Source organism: Dasypus novemcinctus, chromosome 1 (assembly GCF_030445035.2).
Source record: "Dasypus novemcinctus isolate mDasNov1 chromosome 1, mDasNov1.1.hap2, whole genome shotgun sequence".
Classification (NCBI taxonomy): domain Eukaryota; kingdom Metazoa; phylum Chordata; class Mammalia; order Cingulata; family Dasypodidae; genus Dasypus; species Dasypus novemcinctus.
The window spans coordinates 192,653,148-192,667,727 of NC_080673.1; the positions used below are offsets into that span (position 1 = coordinate 192,653,148).

At 42.7% G+C, this 14,580-nt stretch overlaps 1 protein-coding gene across 12 annotated transcripts in view; it reads left to right on the forward strand.

Annotated features, from left to right (window-relative positions):
- Positions 1–14,580, forward strand: part of LDB2 (LIM domain binding 2) — a 386,211-nt gene that overhangs the window by 137,860 nt on the left and 233,771 nt on the right. For 10 of the 12 annotated variants that reach the window (XM_071217180.1, XM_058300580.1, XM_004474229.3 and 7 more), the window contains exon 2: positions 11,514–11,616. In XM_071217180.1, coding sequence (XP_071073281.1) covers positions 11,514–11,616 — 103 coding nt within the window. Of the gene's footprint in view, positions 1–139; positions 223–11,513; positions 11,617–14,580 lie in introns of those variants that run through there. The other 2 variants (XM_058300589.1, XM_058300621.1) reach the window with 2 other exon arrangements.

The following is a 14,580-nucleotide window of genomic DNA, read 5'->3' on the forward strand; positions in this document are numbered from 1 at the left end:
CAGCAGCTAGGGAGGAACCTGGGCGGCGGGGATAGGGAAGTGACGTCATCTAACTGCCAACTACGCTGCTAGAAGATGTTTAGGCCTCTCTATGGAGCAACGGCCCCGAGGGAGCCAGGGTGCCGGTGAGTTAGGAAGCGCTCACGCTTGCGTCGCCTGGAGGCCCGGATGAAGCTGGCGTGGAGAGAAGGAGCCGGCCAGGGCTTCTGTTCTGCGTGGGAGGTGGATTTATGGGATTTGCCAATGGGTTGGAGGCGCAGGGTCGGGGAAAGAAAGGAATTAAGGAAAAGTCCTAAAATGGACTCAGCAACTGGGAGGCCGAATCGCGTCATTGAGAGGGAAAAGCCTGGGCAAAGAGCCTTGCAGAGAGGTGGAAATTGGGGGTCTGGCTTTGGCCCACGCGAAGCCCGAGACGCTGCTACCATAACTGAGGGGAGTTGTCAGTGAGGCAGCTGGAACCACAGTTCTAGAGTCCCAGGGAGAAGGTGGAAGCCGCAATGCAGATTTGGGGGCCATCAGCATATTAGAGACAGTGTAAATACCCTGGTAAACAGACACTTGAGCAGAGAAGAAAATGGAAGCATTTGGCCATCACCATGGAAATCTATTGTTTTCCTTCTGGCTTTTGAGGATGTGCTGCGTGTCATATATTTAGCTTTGTGAACAAAAACCTTCTTTCAATTTTTCAAGTATGGAGAGGAAAACACTTGAGTTTTCTTGTTTAGTGGCTTCTGACTACCACTCCTCTGGTACAGTGCTTCGATTTTTAGCGGTGCTGCCAGGAATGATCCCTGTCATTTGATCAGCTATTCAGATGCAATTGGGTGAGTCACAAAATCACTTTCTGCATCTTGCAAGCTTTTCCAGAAATGTACTCTTGTGTGCTGTGCTCACGTTGGAGCAGAGATTCTGTGCCTGATTTTATGGTGAGCTTTTCCAAGATATACGAGTTGCTGCCTTAATCAGATTATCCCACATCTCACGACCCCTCACACCTAGATGGTATGATGTAATATGAAGTATGATGCCCAGTGTCCCTGGTGTCAACAAGACCTGTCCTTCTGGAGTAATGCCTACCTACATCATTTTTAAAGCAGTTTTGATAGGGTCCATGAATATTATTTTTGATGTATTAGAATACATGTTCCCAAGTTTGAGTATAAATAGAAAACTTAATTATGGAAAAAAACACCAGTTCTCTTTCACACCAGCACATTTTAGAGCAGAAAAGGCAGTGCACCCTTGTAGATAGAAGCTCAAGTTCAAGAATCAGAAGAGATTCAATTCCATTGTTTGCCATTTACTTGTTCTTTGACTTTGGATAAATTTCTTAACATCTTGAGGACTCAGATTCCCCCATTTAAATTGGGAAATAAATTTATCAAATCTATCTGTTTGGGATATTGTGAGGACTAGGATATGATGCCTTATGAAACTTTTAGCACTTTCTTTGATTCACTCATTAAATAAATACATTCACTCATTAAATACATGCTAGGTGCTGTATATGCATAATGCATAAGATGTACATATAGATCCTACCCTCATGAAGCTTACAGGGAGCCAGACTTGAAAATAATTATTTCATAGTTATGATATGTCCAGTGGCAAGAAAAAGGTATATAGCATCATGATAAGCTACAACAAGGAAGGCTTTCCAAAGAAAGTGCCATATAAGTTCAATTTTGAGCACATAAAAATGTATGCAATTTAGCATATCTTTGGAATGCTCACAATTAATTAATTAGTGGGTCGAGGATGGAGATTGAAAAACATAAATTTCCCAGGTTTTGGGATAGAGTGGGGGACACTGATGTTTCTTTAGCTGAAAAGCTGTATCTGCAGGATGCCAAGTTTCTTGTCTTTCTGTGAGTGAAACCCCGGGATGCTCTATCTATCTTGGTAACATGTCATTTTAGAATCTCTCTGTTAAAATATCTAATGTTTCCTGTTAAATAAAATGCCATTTGCCCAAGAATGAACAAAACCAGAGTTAAGTATGAAGAAAGAAAAAACAATCCCTGGGATATGCAATAATAAGAAATTCCATAACCATAAATTTAAAAGGGGAGGGGAGGATTTAAAATTCCCTCCCTGCCCCATTGCATGCCTGTGTAATTATCAGCTGGAAAGAGCAAATGATATTACCTTACTATTTTTATTTCTGTATCTTGATTTAGAATTCTGTAGGTGTGGTGGAAAGTTTTGTTTTGGGCTATCTATTCAGGGGGAGGGTACCCCTAACGATCAGTGAACTTAGCCTAGAGTTGGATGTTAAAACAACTAAGAAGACATATACATTTTTTTATTAATAGATTTTTTAAATTTATTTTTTTAAAGATACAGAGATCATACAAAAAGTTACATTAAAAAATATAAGAGGATCCAATATACCGCTCCCCCCCCCCACTCCTCCCACATCACCAAACTCTTTCATCAGTGTGGCACATTCATTGTATTTGGTGAATATATTTTGGAACATTGCTACACAGCATAGATTATAGTTTATGTTGTAGTTTACACTCTCCCCAGTCCATTCAGTGGATTATGGCAAGATACATAATGCCCTGCATCTGTCCCTGCAATATCATTCAGGACAACTTCAAGTCCTGAAAATGCCCCCATCTCACACCTCTTCTTCCCTCTCCTTGCCCTCATAAACATTTTGAAGAATATTGTTCTGGATAAAGGACCGGCATAGGGGAGTGGTTATAAAAGTCCAACCCCAAACCCCAGGTTTGAATCCTCTCTCTGCAACTCGATAACTATATAACCTTAAGCAGATTACTTTTCCCAGTGCCTCAAGTCGTATAAAATGGAGTTAGTGATAGGACTTATCCCACAGGGTTGGTGTGAGGTTTCAGTAAGTCTATTTATGCAATGCTTTTACAATGGTGGCTGTCACAGTTGGCTGCTATTTGGGATAACCGTGGTTTGATACAAGACACCCAGCTTTGGAGAAAGGGTGTGGTTATAGACTAAGCAAGCTAAAAGGCATTTTTAGTTAGGAGAAGTAAATGAACTGCCCTGCCTTGACTGTGACAAACCCTCTACCAAAAGAAGAGGCAGAAGGCACAAGATCTGGGTTATCTATTGCCTCCTGTCTTGATACATTGGTGTGTCAGGCAGAGAAATTTAGGGAAAGCAGATGTGACCAGTGACCAAGTGCTGCTCATTTGCCTCAGTTCCTCCAATGCACGTCCCTCCTTTCTTTAGTATCTTCTGAAAGAGGTGAACTAACTGACGTATACAAAGGAAGTGATCAGAATGGTAAGAAATTAAGAGGGTGCTGTCTATGTGTGTGCGTGCACCAGAGGGTGGGGTTCCAAGATGAAAAATGATTACACAAGATCCTGAAGGAAGCCAGTGCCCTTCCAACATCCCTACTCTTAGATCCCCTCAGGTACCCACTCTCCACTTTGACCTGTTTAAGTTTATTTAATTTGAAGACACATCTTTTTCAAGGAATAGATGCTTTATGTTATGGTTCACTCTTTGGAGGGGGTGTATGTGCACCACGTGACAAGTGGTTGCCATGGTAATTTCTCATTATTGTTGAATTGAAAAATAATTACTCTGGCAAAATCCCACGTAACCTGTCAGTGCTCAAGTTAAAGATGCCAGGGGGCAGCCCCGGCTCCAGGAGCCTGTTTTTGGGTGGAAAAGGACAGGGTTGGGAACAGAGGAGACTCTGAGAGGGAAGCAGAATGCCATTGTGGATTTTTAACTATAATTAAGACTCTCTTCTGCTATTTGACATGAGTGTGTCTCTCATACTGATATATGGTTTGGCTGCCAGTGGAATTTGGGCTCATCTGTGAGATAAGACAAAAGGATCAAAGATTTTAATCACAGAAATGCAGGTAAGAGATTATTTAGAATGGAGAAGCGTCAATGGTATTTTAACCTAATTAAAATATACTGAGTTAGTCGGTAGCATTTCCCTGCCTGTGTTCAGGCAGAGTTAATTTCATCTGTATATACCTGGAGGTAGCCCCATGCTATTCTTACTTTCCAGCTTTGGGGAAAAGAATCCCACTGTTGCTTATTAATATTCACTCTACACTAGTCTTGCCCTGTGCAGCTACTAAACAACAGCAAGAACTGGGCAGCATCCGTCTGTTTGGAACAGGTGTGTCATGGATGAGAAGCGGGTTGTGTGGAGCCAGCTCACTGCCCTTGCTCTTAGCCCCTTGAGTCATCTTGAAGAACCATGAAACACCTAAGCTTACTTTCTAATATCAGTGCCAAGAAATAGCCCCCATTTGGGCTAATTTTGCCTCCAGGATACACTCCTCCTTTAGGAGAATTACAGGCAAACTTGGTTTTTTATTTCATTATTTCATCCTCTTTGGACTTCTGGACACTCATCTGTCTCCTTGCAGAACTGGACTCTTGGGATTTACATTGATCTTGATCCTAGATCCAACCTAGAATTGCATCACTTATCTCTATTCATACATCAGCCAGATGACGTGTCTTTAAGATGAAAGTACAGGGACCTCCTAATGGAAGAACCAAAACATAGACACATACATGCTCTATATCTAAGCATGTCCCCTTTTAGGTATGTGCCCTAGAGAAATTCTTACACATTTGCACAAAGGGACAGCACAAAGAGATGTATCACAGCGTTATTTGCAATGGTAAAAAAATTAGAAACTACATAGTGACCCTTAGTAGCAAAATGCCTAAGTAAAATGCATTATATTCATTTAGTATACTACTCTGTAGCTCTGTTAGGTAAGAAGAGACCCATATATATAATGTGGATTGGTCCCTGAAATATAATGTTGAGTGAAAAAGAAAGTTTAAAGATGAGAATATAATGTGTGATACCATTTTTTACATAAACCATTAAAAATATAAAATAGAACTACAGATGATGGAATCATGTATATATATATAAATATAAAAGGTGGCTAGGAAAAGCCATATGAAATTCCTGAGAAGTTTGCTTATGGGGGAGGTGGGAGGCAAGAGGGGCAGAGAAAAATAGAGCAAAAAATGGGGGACCCGGGACGTTAAATTTTTATCTACAAGCTTTAATTCTTTTTTAAAACATAAAGCCAATAAAATATTAAGTTAATAACTGTTCATTCTGAGCAATGGGCCCATGGGTCTTCATTATATTATCCTTTGCACACTTTTCTATTTTTAAAAATTAATGAAATAAATCCTGGCTTCATTATTACCTGCAAAGTATTTACATGTGCTATAAGGAATCTAAACCAACCTTTCACTGGAAAGGACACAAAAATTATATATCCAAAAGGTGGTTCAATGGAATACTAATGTGAATATGAGATAACTTTTAAAATTTCTGCCTCTGTCTGAACTTTTCCCATACATGAAAGCAAGGCATCAGGGTGCAGCAGAGAGAAGGCTTGGCTTGAAAAATGTCCTGATCCCTTAGCCACTGAGCTTAGGCTCTGTGAGATCCCCAGAACATTAGAGAAGGAATCTCACTCATTGTGTGGGTACAGCCTCCTTGTGGTTCATTCCATTTTTCTAATCCCTTTCTGGGTGCTAATTTATAGGCGGGAACTCTGCTGAGGATGCCCAGTTCCTATCCTTAAGTAACTCACAAGCCGCCGCAGCAGTCAGATCTTTAGATAAATGTATATTACAAGGTGGTCCTTGATACATGCTTTGTACGTCTTTTAATGGGGGCAGAATTGTCAAGCTGTCTAGCATAGGAGACAGTGATGGAGGAGTCCGAGAACTGTGGCATGAGATTTACTGGACATTCCAGGTGAAAAAAAAAAAAAAAGTAAAAAATTAAAAGCAAAGGCTCAGGGGCAAAACAGTGATGTAGGAGCCCTGGGCCCAGAAAGGTGACTTGTTGAGTGTCGTCCTGCAGATACATGTAAGCAGAGCCGGGAGGCAAACTCCTGGCCCCTCACTATGCTGGCTTCATTCTTTTTCTAGCTTGGTTAGAATGGTTTTCAGTGGAACTTCTTTTACAATACGTACACCAAGTATGCATCGTTTATATCTGCCAGTAATAGATGAGCTTGGAGTTATCTGCAGACAAGCATCTTAAGGGCACTTAGCATAACCTTTTCTCGGGTCTTGATCTGCTGGCCATTCTCAAAGCCCTTCTAGGTTAACCTCCACATGAGCTTGACGTGAGGTGATTACCTGCCTTGTGTGAGAGTGATCAACTCACGTTGCTCCCCAATGGATTCTTAAATGGAACCAAACTTCAGGAGCTTCTTTTTGCGACCATTGCTTCCAAGTGGCCTTGGTAACTTATGCAACCTCCTACTGGTGAGCTTGTCCACATTGCCTGCCTGCCAAGGGCTAATGGGAATTTGATAGCTCTTCCGTTTTTTAAATAATGGAGATGTCACATTTACAACTAACAGGCAGGACTGCTACCCTGTGCCCAGAATTGCAGAATTTCTACCTGGTTCATTTTCCTTTATATTTCCTGGGCCCTTTCTTTTTCTTGCGTCTGTCCAAGCAAAGTAGTGGTCTCTCTCTTGCATGGGCACATGCTATTCTAGGTGACTAACAAGGACAAGTTGGAAGATGGAAGTGCTGATATTTCTGGTGGTCCACAACTGATGAGGTATGGCTAAAAACTCAGCTTCTAACCAGTAAAGATTGTTAGATATTCTGCCAGAGTTTTTTTTTTTTAATTTGGTTCAACAGAGGTCTTTTTTTTTTCCTTTCTTCCTTTTTTTTTTTCTTTTGAGGCACCAGGGGCTGGGGATTGAACCCCGAATCTTGTATGTGGGGAGCTGGTATTCAACCCCTGAGCCACATGGGCTTCCCTGAGTTGGTTTTTTCATTTGTTTTGCTTGTTGTTTGTTTTTGTTTTTCAGGGAGGCACAGGGAGTTGAACTCGGCCCTTCCATGTGGCTCAACTGCTTGAGCCACATCCCCTATCTCAACAGAGGTCTTTGTACCAGCATTTCAGCTCCTCCTAGCTTCTTTTTTATATAAATTTATTCTAAAACATTGCTTAAATGATCCCAGGAATTATACCAGGCAGCAAAATGGAAGCAAGAGGTTAAAAAATTCTTACTGTAAGGAAAACCGCCTGAAGATGGGGGAAGGGTTGCGAAGCTGAAAAGGCTAGAGAAGGAGATCAGCTCAGGTAGAATTTCCTCTAGCCAGTGCTCTTCTTCTACCCTTGTTAATAATTTTGGTCTTCAGCCTAATGTGGGAAGTCACTTTTTAAGCAAAGTTACTTGGGAAAAAACACAGACTAGAATTAGGAAAATGTGATGTGAACTTTAGCTTCACCACCTTCTAGCTGTCTGATGAATATTGAGCCTAATTTTTTTTTTAGATTTATTTATTATTTTTATTTATCCCCATTCCCCTCCCCTCCATTCCAGATGATTCTTTCGTCTGTCTTCTCATTGTTTGCTTGCCGTCTTCAGGAGGCATGGAGAACTAAACCTGGGACTGCCCACACTGGAGGCGAGTGCCCAACAGCCTGAGCCACATCCGTTCCCCATGGACTGTGGCATCTGCTGGCTTGTAGCATCTGCTCATTTAGGCATCTGCTCGTTGTAGCGGGTATGGCATCTAGCTCGTTGCAGCAGGTGTGGTGTCTGCTTGTCTTCTTTAGGAGGCACTGGGACGCCAACCCAGGACCTCCCATGTGGTAGGTGGACACCCAACTGGTTGAGCCGCAACCATTTCCCAGGCTAATCTTTTTGAAATTCAGATTTACTATTTGTAAATACCTTAAGGGTCAAATGAGATCATAATTAATAATAATGCCTGCCATTTACTGAGAAGCTACGATTCTCCAGGTGGTTTCTCCAGTCCTCACAAGCCACTGAGGAAATGGCTCAAAGAAGCTAAGTGACTTGCCTAAGTTCATCCAACTATTACAAGGCAGAATTCATAATTTCATGGCATTGTAACAAAGAGCTAAGACCATAAATTTGCTATTAACACTGCCTGGTTCACAGCTGTGACCTGCCCCCTGGTAGCAATTATGGCGCTTGTGAGTATAAGATGGTTCAATACACGGGAAGCACTAGAAAATCCCTGGTTGTGTGCACTATTAAGAAGCTCCCAGTGTGTGCTCCTTCCGTTATATTCTGCCGCCTTTGCATACAGCCAGCACATGATTGGCGTCTACTGGACATTCAGGACATTATTCTTAGAGCTCTAGTCCATTTGTTCTCTTTCCTACATAAATATTTGACTTCTTATAACTAAGAACTAATTCAAAAGCTTTATATGTGTGTAGAAGGCAGGTGATAATTATAATTTAGAAAAAAACATATGTAAGTTTATGCCCACTTAAAAATGTCAGTCAAGGACAAAGTGGAGTCAACTATCAAGTCTCTTGAAAACTGTAGAGTAACTTCTTGAGCTGAGTTTGTGATAGTACAAGAAGGAATTCTCATTCAATCTGCCAAAAAAAAAAAGTATGTGCCTAGTCTGTGCCTGGCATCATGAAATTACATAAAAATATTAATTTTTTAATGTCTGGAATGTTCTTCCACGCTTTTGTGTAGTTTCCTAATGTAATCTTCTCCTAGCAAACCCGCTGTGAAATTCCCTGAGCCTTTGGCTCATCACAAGTTATTTTGCAGTTAGTGTGAATCAAACGACATGGATCATAGTGCCTCTTTCAGCTTCTGCTGAAACTCACTTATCTAGGACCTGTGGAATCAAAGACAATTCTCAAACCTCATTTTAGCCTGAGTTCCTTTTTCCTCTCAGTGACCTCAGCCCAGCCTGGGCACTCGTCATGGCTTTCACTTTTCACTTGTCCATTTTCTAGCTCAAGTGCCAGAGACCAAGAGTTCCATTACAGGAAAATGGAGATGGAGTCCCTGACCTTGACGTTGGGCCTCTGAATAATTAGCAGGGCAATAAGAAGCTTATCAATTTCCGCTTGGGTTTTTAATTGTGATGCAGAGAGATGCTATTGCCTGGTGACTGGGTTTCAAACAGCTGACGTGATAGGGAAAAGCCCTTGTTTTATAAACAGACTGTTTTATAAAGTTGATTTTTGATGCCGTCCCTTGGAGAGTGGAATGTTTCATTCGCTAAAAATGATATTAAAGATGGTAGATTGAGGCAGGAAATGGACATTACATTGATTTCCTCTATGTTCTGGGCACTCTGCTGGGCACTTTACATCCACTAAATTATTTAACCTTCACATCTTTTCTGCAGGGTGGGTGACACTGTCAAGCTCCTCCTCTGCCTCCTCCTCAATTGCCAAATTGGGAAAGAGGCTCAGGGAGGTAAAATAAGTTGCCCACATGTCTGTACACAGGGGTGCAGTGTTGGGATTAAAGCGAGGTCCGAGGGTTTCCCACAGGGGTGAATTCCTCCAATCATGCGGTTCCAGTTGCAGTGTGAGGTCACCTTCTGGGCCAGAGTCCCGGAAATGGGTGGTACAGCAGAGCAAGGAGCTCAAAAGAGAAAGCCTGCTGCTGCTTTTGACCAATTTGAGACAAAATATTCTCCTCTGGCTCATCCCAACTCCCTTTCTGAATCCTAAGCCAAGGATGGAGGAAATGTGTAAGGCAGCTGCACAGAGCGGAGGTTGGAGGCAAATCTCCAATGTGAGTGTCTGAATTTAAAGTCCAGCTCCACTGTGTATGGGCCCGGTGTCCTTGGGCAAGTTTCATTTACCACGTAAGCTTCGGTTCTGCAGATGTAAAATGGGGATCCTCACGTGAGCTGCCTCATCCATTCATTGTTCTTTTATTGGGTAATAATGGAGCTGGACACCATTCTCCATGCTTGGAGATTCAACAAGAGAAACAGACCTCCTGCCCGCAGGAAGCTTATACTCCAGTGGGGAGAGAAAAACAAGAAACAGGGTGAGAAAGCAGTTTAAGTGATAAAATACACATAAAGTACTTAGAACGGTGAGGGACATGTGCTAAATGCTAGCTAAATGTTAACTATTATTCTTTTTCAATCTGTGTGGCAATTTGAATTAAAAAACAAAACTAGTGCATGCAGCCCTCCAAGCAAGGTATCTTTCCACAGCAACTTTTCCGCTTCCATGCTCACTGATTTTCTAAAAGCTCCGAAAGTCCCCAAGGCATTGAGGGCTCACGCCAAGGTCTCAGATGTGGAGCGAGCCTAGCTGTTACTTATTTGTTTATCATCTGCTGCAGGATTTTGAGTTCTTTGAGGGTAGGAGCCAATCTCTCATTCAGCTGTTTATTCTGAGGCCCTGCACATAGTACGTGCTCAGTAAAAATCTGTTTTTGAAGGCAGAAAAGAGGGTGTGGGGGGTTTGTGTGTGGACCAATGAATTGCTCCTGGGTGGTTTTATGTGTAATGTGTTTCAATAAAAAAAGTATGGGCCTCGGGTATGTTGATTGGTAAGATACCAAGAAAGAGGGGAGAAAAAAATCATTTGTCTGGGCTGCTTCTTTTCTCAAGTTGGGGATGGCATCAATCTTCCATGGCCCCTTAATTATTCTTGTCAGGACTGAAAGCTCATGGCTGAGGCCTGCCAGTGACAACAACTTAATGTTGTCAGAGGCAGAACGACTTAATGGGAAGAAGAGAGGCTGGTGCTGTGTTCGCCTGGGCCAGTGTGGAACGGTGGAGGCTAGGGGTGGGGAGCAGCAGGCTTCCTTTCTGGCCCCCTCCCCCTGCTGCCAGGCAGCCGAGAGGCATCTTGTCCTGAAATCTGGCACTAACCAACAGCTTTCCAGAAAAAGACTGTGTTGAGAATGTGAGGCTAAATCAGGAGAGGATGAGGGGCCTGGTAAGGTTCTTCCCCCTTGAAATAGGAAACCCTGTATACCCTTCCTAATTCACTGTCAGAGATTCTCACTGCCTCAACTGGACCAATTCCAAAGTGTTTTCTGGATGGGAGAGGGAAATATTCAACCCAAGACAAACAAACAAGATCCATGTGGATGGTCTGCTTTCTGCTCTATTTTTAGTAATTGTTTCAATAGCAAACTAGTGGTTGCCTATCATCAGCAATCCTTGAGAACAATCTGTATCCATGGGGCAGTTGTTTATGGGTAAACCCATCTATCTCTGTATATCCAGGTACCAATACCTGTGTCTTTTATAGGGATGTTTGCAAGGAGGAGAGCTATGCACGTTCCTTTTCAAATGAATTTGCCTTTAAAACTTACCATCCTTAATGTGATTGTAATCCTATCGTTTCTGTTTGTAAAGAATGGACTCTTAAAACAGCAAAGAGAGAAAAATCGAATCTATTTTACATTAAAAGCAAACTCTTTTGTTAAAAAATGTGACATTGTGTTCTGTAGAATGCTTATTAAATCTCCCCCAAATATGTCCCCGAGAATTAATTTTCATTCAGTTCATATTAACTGGTGTATTGAATTGGAATTCAGCCCCCATCTGAGGTGGTTAATTTGAAGAGTGACCACATTGCCCCTCCCCTTCTAGACCACCCCCATGCATATGCTAAGTAACCAGCGAGCAAGGGGCGACTGAGCTGTTCCTTTTCCTCTTCCCTTCCCGCTTTGAGACCTTAACCCCCCTCTTCCCTGTTAAATAAATGATCTGTCTCTTTGCAGGACAGTGACAACCTCTGGTGGGATGCATTTGCCACTGAGTTTTTTGAAGATGACGCCACATTAACCCTTTCATTTTGTTTGGAAGATGGACCAAAGCGATACAGTAAGAAAGAAGTTTATTTTTCTAATATTCCCTCTTTTTGCACCGGTAAGAAAACCACGGGGGTCTTGAGAGACTCGCGCAGGGCTGACAGCCTGACAATAAATCCTGCTCTCCTGACAAGGCTCTTGCTTCCCATCAAGGCATTGTCAACGTGTGGCAGCCGAGTCAGCGCTGAGAGATTGCCTTTGAGGATTAGAATGTTTGGGCACTTGCTTCTTTAGCGAGAGGCATCTCTGAACCAAGCCACCCGATGAGGAGCGGGAACCAAACTGGGCCCTCCTTTACCCTCGATGGCTCACACTTCACACCCAATGTTCTACTCCTGAAGGTTCCTTTTAAAAAAAACTCCTCAGCGTAACTGGATCAGCCACCTCCTTCTAATGCCCTTTTATCAATTATCACAGGTATTTATTTGACAGGCGCTATCTTTTCTTGGGGAGCGGCAAATCCACAGCTGCTTTGAACATGCAGTTTTAGATTAGTGTTGACAGAATTACAGTTTCTTGTCCTTTGGACGAGTAATAACCCTGTAAAGATCCTCAAATTACAGCCTGTAGCACCTTGGGTAACAGCTGATCTGTCCTGATTAGGTTCAGCCAACTTCTCAGAGCTCAGATTTGCTAGTTGTGCTATTAGCCCAAGAGGAGGCGTAGATACGTCATCAACACAAAAGCAATTAATGTCCGGTTAGATCAGAGAGAGATGTGTTTTCAGAAATCAGTATTGCACGAAAGAAAGGAACTGTCAGAAGGTCGAGCATCCTGGCTTCACAAACACTGAGATGATGATGGAAGCAGACATAGGATGAACAAGTCAATCCAGAACATTTGGAAATTGATAAAAAGGTTCTTGATAACCATGATTAGAAGATCTGATGGTTGCAAAATCTGTTTCAAAGCCACTAGGGTGAAATTTTTTTTTTTTTTAAATTTAGAGAGGCCTTAGACATCTTAGTGCTACCTGGAGGTAGTGCTTCATTCTAGTGGATTATTTATGGTAATATATGCAGATGATGTTGCAGTTGTGGCAAACTGGTCGGCCCAGGAGAGAATGGGTTGTGGATTTGCTGTCCAATTAAACTCATTGCCAGGAACCTCTTTTTAGACATGTGTATTGTGGGTTTTTTTAGGGATTGGGAATATCGTCAATAAATATTTTGGATGAGAAGGGCAGGTGAACATGCCAGAGAGTGGGCTATTTTAGAGTACTTTACGTCAACCTAACTTCCTCCACAAGCACTGGGAAGCCCATTTCATGGGAGTCCTGATGATTTAACTTGTGTCCCCAAGTGTGGCGGGCACCCAGAGCAGCCTCAGGACCCAGAGAGGAGGAGAGCTGGGCTCAGAAGCTGCACTTTTAGAAGTCCCTGGGAGATAAATGAACTCAGCAGTCCAACAATTACTCTCTCCCCAAAAGGCTTCCTGATCAATGGTGAGTAATTTTGAACCAAGCAGTCATCAATCTTGAGGCTCTTTACTTTTTTTTCCTGAGGCATAAGCTCAGATAACTTTGAGCTATCACTGTTTTCTGTTCCTGTCCATTGTTAGTTCCAGAATCCATCAGGGTCAGCTCAGGGGACTAGAATTCCAGTTTTAATGCCTGTGCTAATAAAACAGATTCTCACTCTTCCCTCAGTCCACCTCCTCTGCCCCCACCATCATTTGGGGGTGAGGCAAGATCAGTGACTGTTTCGGGAGTGAATGCCTGACTATGGACCATTGTTGCCTGGGTTTCTTTGTTTCTCCGAGCCAAAATATTTCCCGAGCAGAGAAGAGAAACAAAGATGATTGACAGTCTCGAGCTGAGTCTCATCATCTGCCTTGCTGACAGCCTGGTGATATGCACACACCGCTGATGTGCTGGCGAGTGACAGCTGATTGGCAGCCCAGGACTGGGGAGACAGGCAAGCAGACGCCTGCTTAGGAACGCCTGACGGTACACGCAGCGCTCCAAGCACAGGCGCTGCTGCCTTAACCCGTTGGCGGCCTGGGCTCGCCATGCCCGGCTGGGCAGACCCCTGGCCGGCCCTGGGCTGGAAGCCACAGCTCTTCCCTGATGCCTTCCAGGGGGCTGGGAGCTCTGTATTTCTGAGGAGGAAAGTAAGAATTGGCTTTTATGCTTCTTTTTTTTTTTAAAAAAAAAAAAACATTTCCTCAAATTACATTCAGGCTAGGTAATGAGAAATATTCCAGAGTTTACTTAGCCCTTACTAGAAAAAACTTGTTCATCTCCTTCCCTATCTCTGTGTCTTTAGAGGGTCCCTCTGGTTCTAAGGTATCTTGTCTCTAAGCTCCAAGAAACCCGGATCCCTGTCAATTTGCTTATTTATTTCCTCTCTCTTGCTCTAGTAGGATGCCAACTCCCTGTGGACAGGGTCTCTGTTTTATTTATTGCTGAATTCCCAGATTAATAATGTAACTCGCACATAATAGGTGCTCAATTAATATTTGTTAAATGAATGAACTCAATTGACAGTTGGAGAAAAGCGTACATCACCAAGTTGAATGTCAGCAAAAAATCCCTTTGGACTTTTCTTTTTTAACTTAGAGAAGTTACAGGCTTACAAAAAAATGCAGAAAATACAGAGTTCTCGTATCCCCTGCATTATTAACACTTTGCGTTAGTATAGTACATCTGTTACCATTGATGAAAGCCTGTTAGAGTTGTACTATTAACTATTAATTAGAGCTCACTGTTGGTGCTGTACAGCCTACTGGAAGAACTTGACCTACGGTTCCTCCCAGAGAGACCCAGTGTGCTGAGACATGGCGCTTTGCTGGTATTTTCAAATAAACCCTAGGGTATGATCTTATCTGTTCAAGAGGGAAAAAAAAATACCCTAGCAGTATGTGAACTGGGGAACGAATTATGCTTTGGGAGATACTTTGCTCCTTCCTTCCTGAAAACCCCTCCTCCCTGTCACTCCACCCACCCAAGCCCTCAAGCCCTTCATGCCGGAAGGAC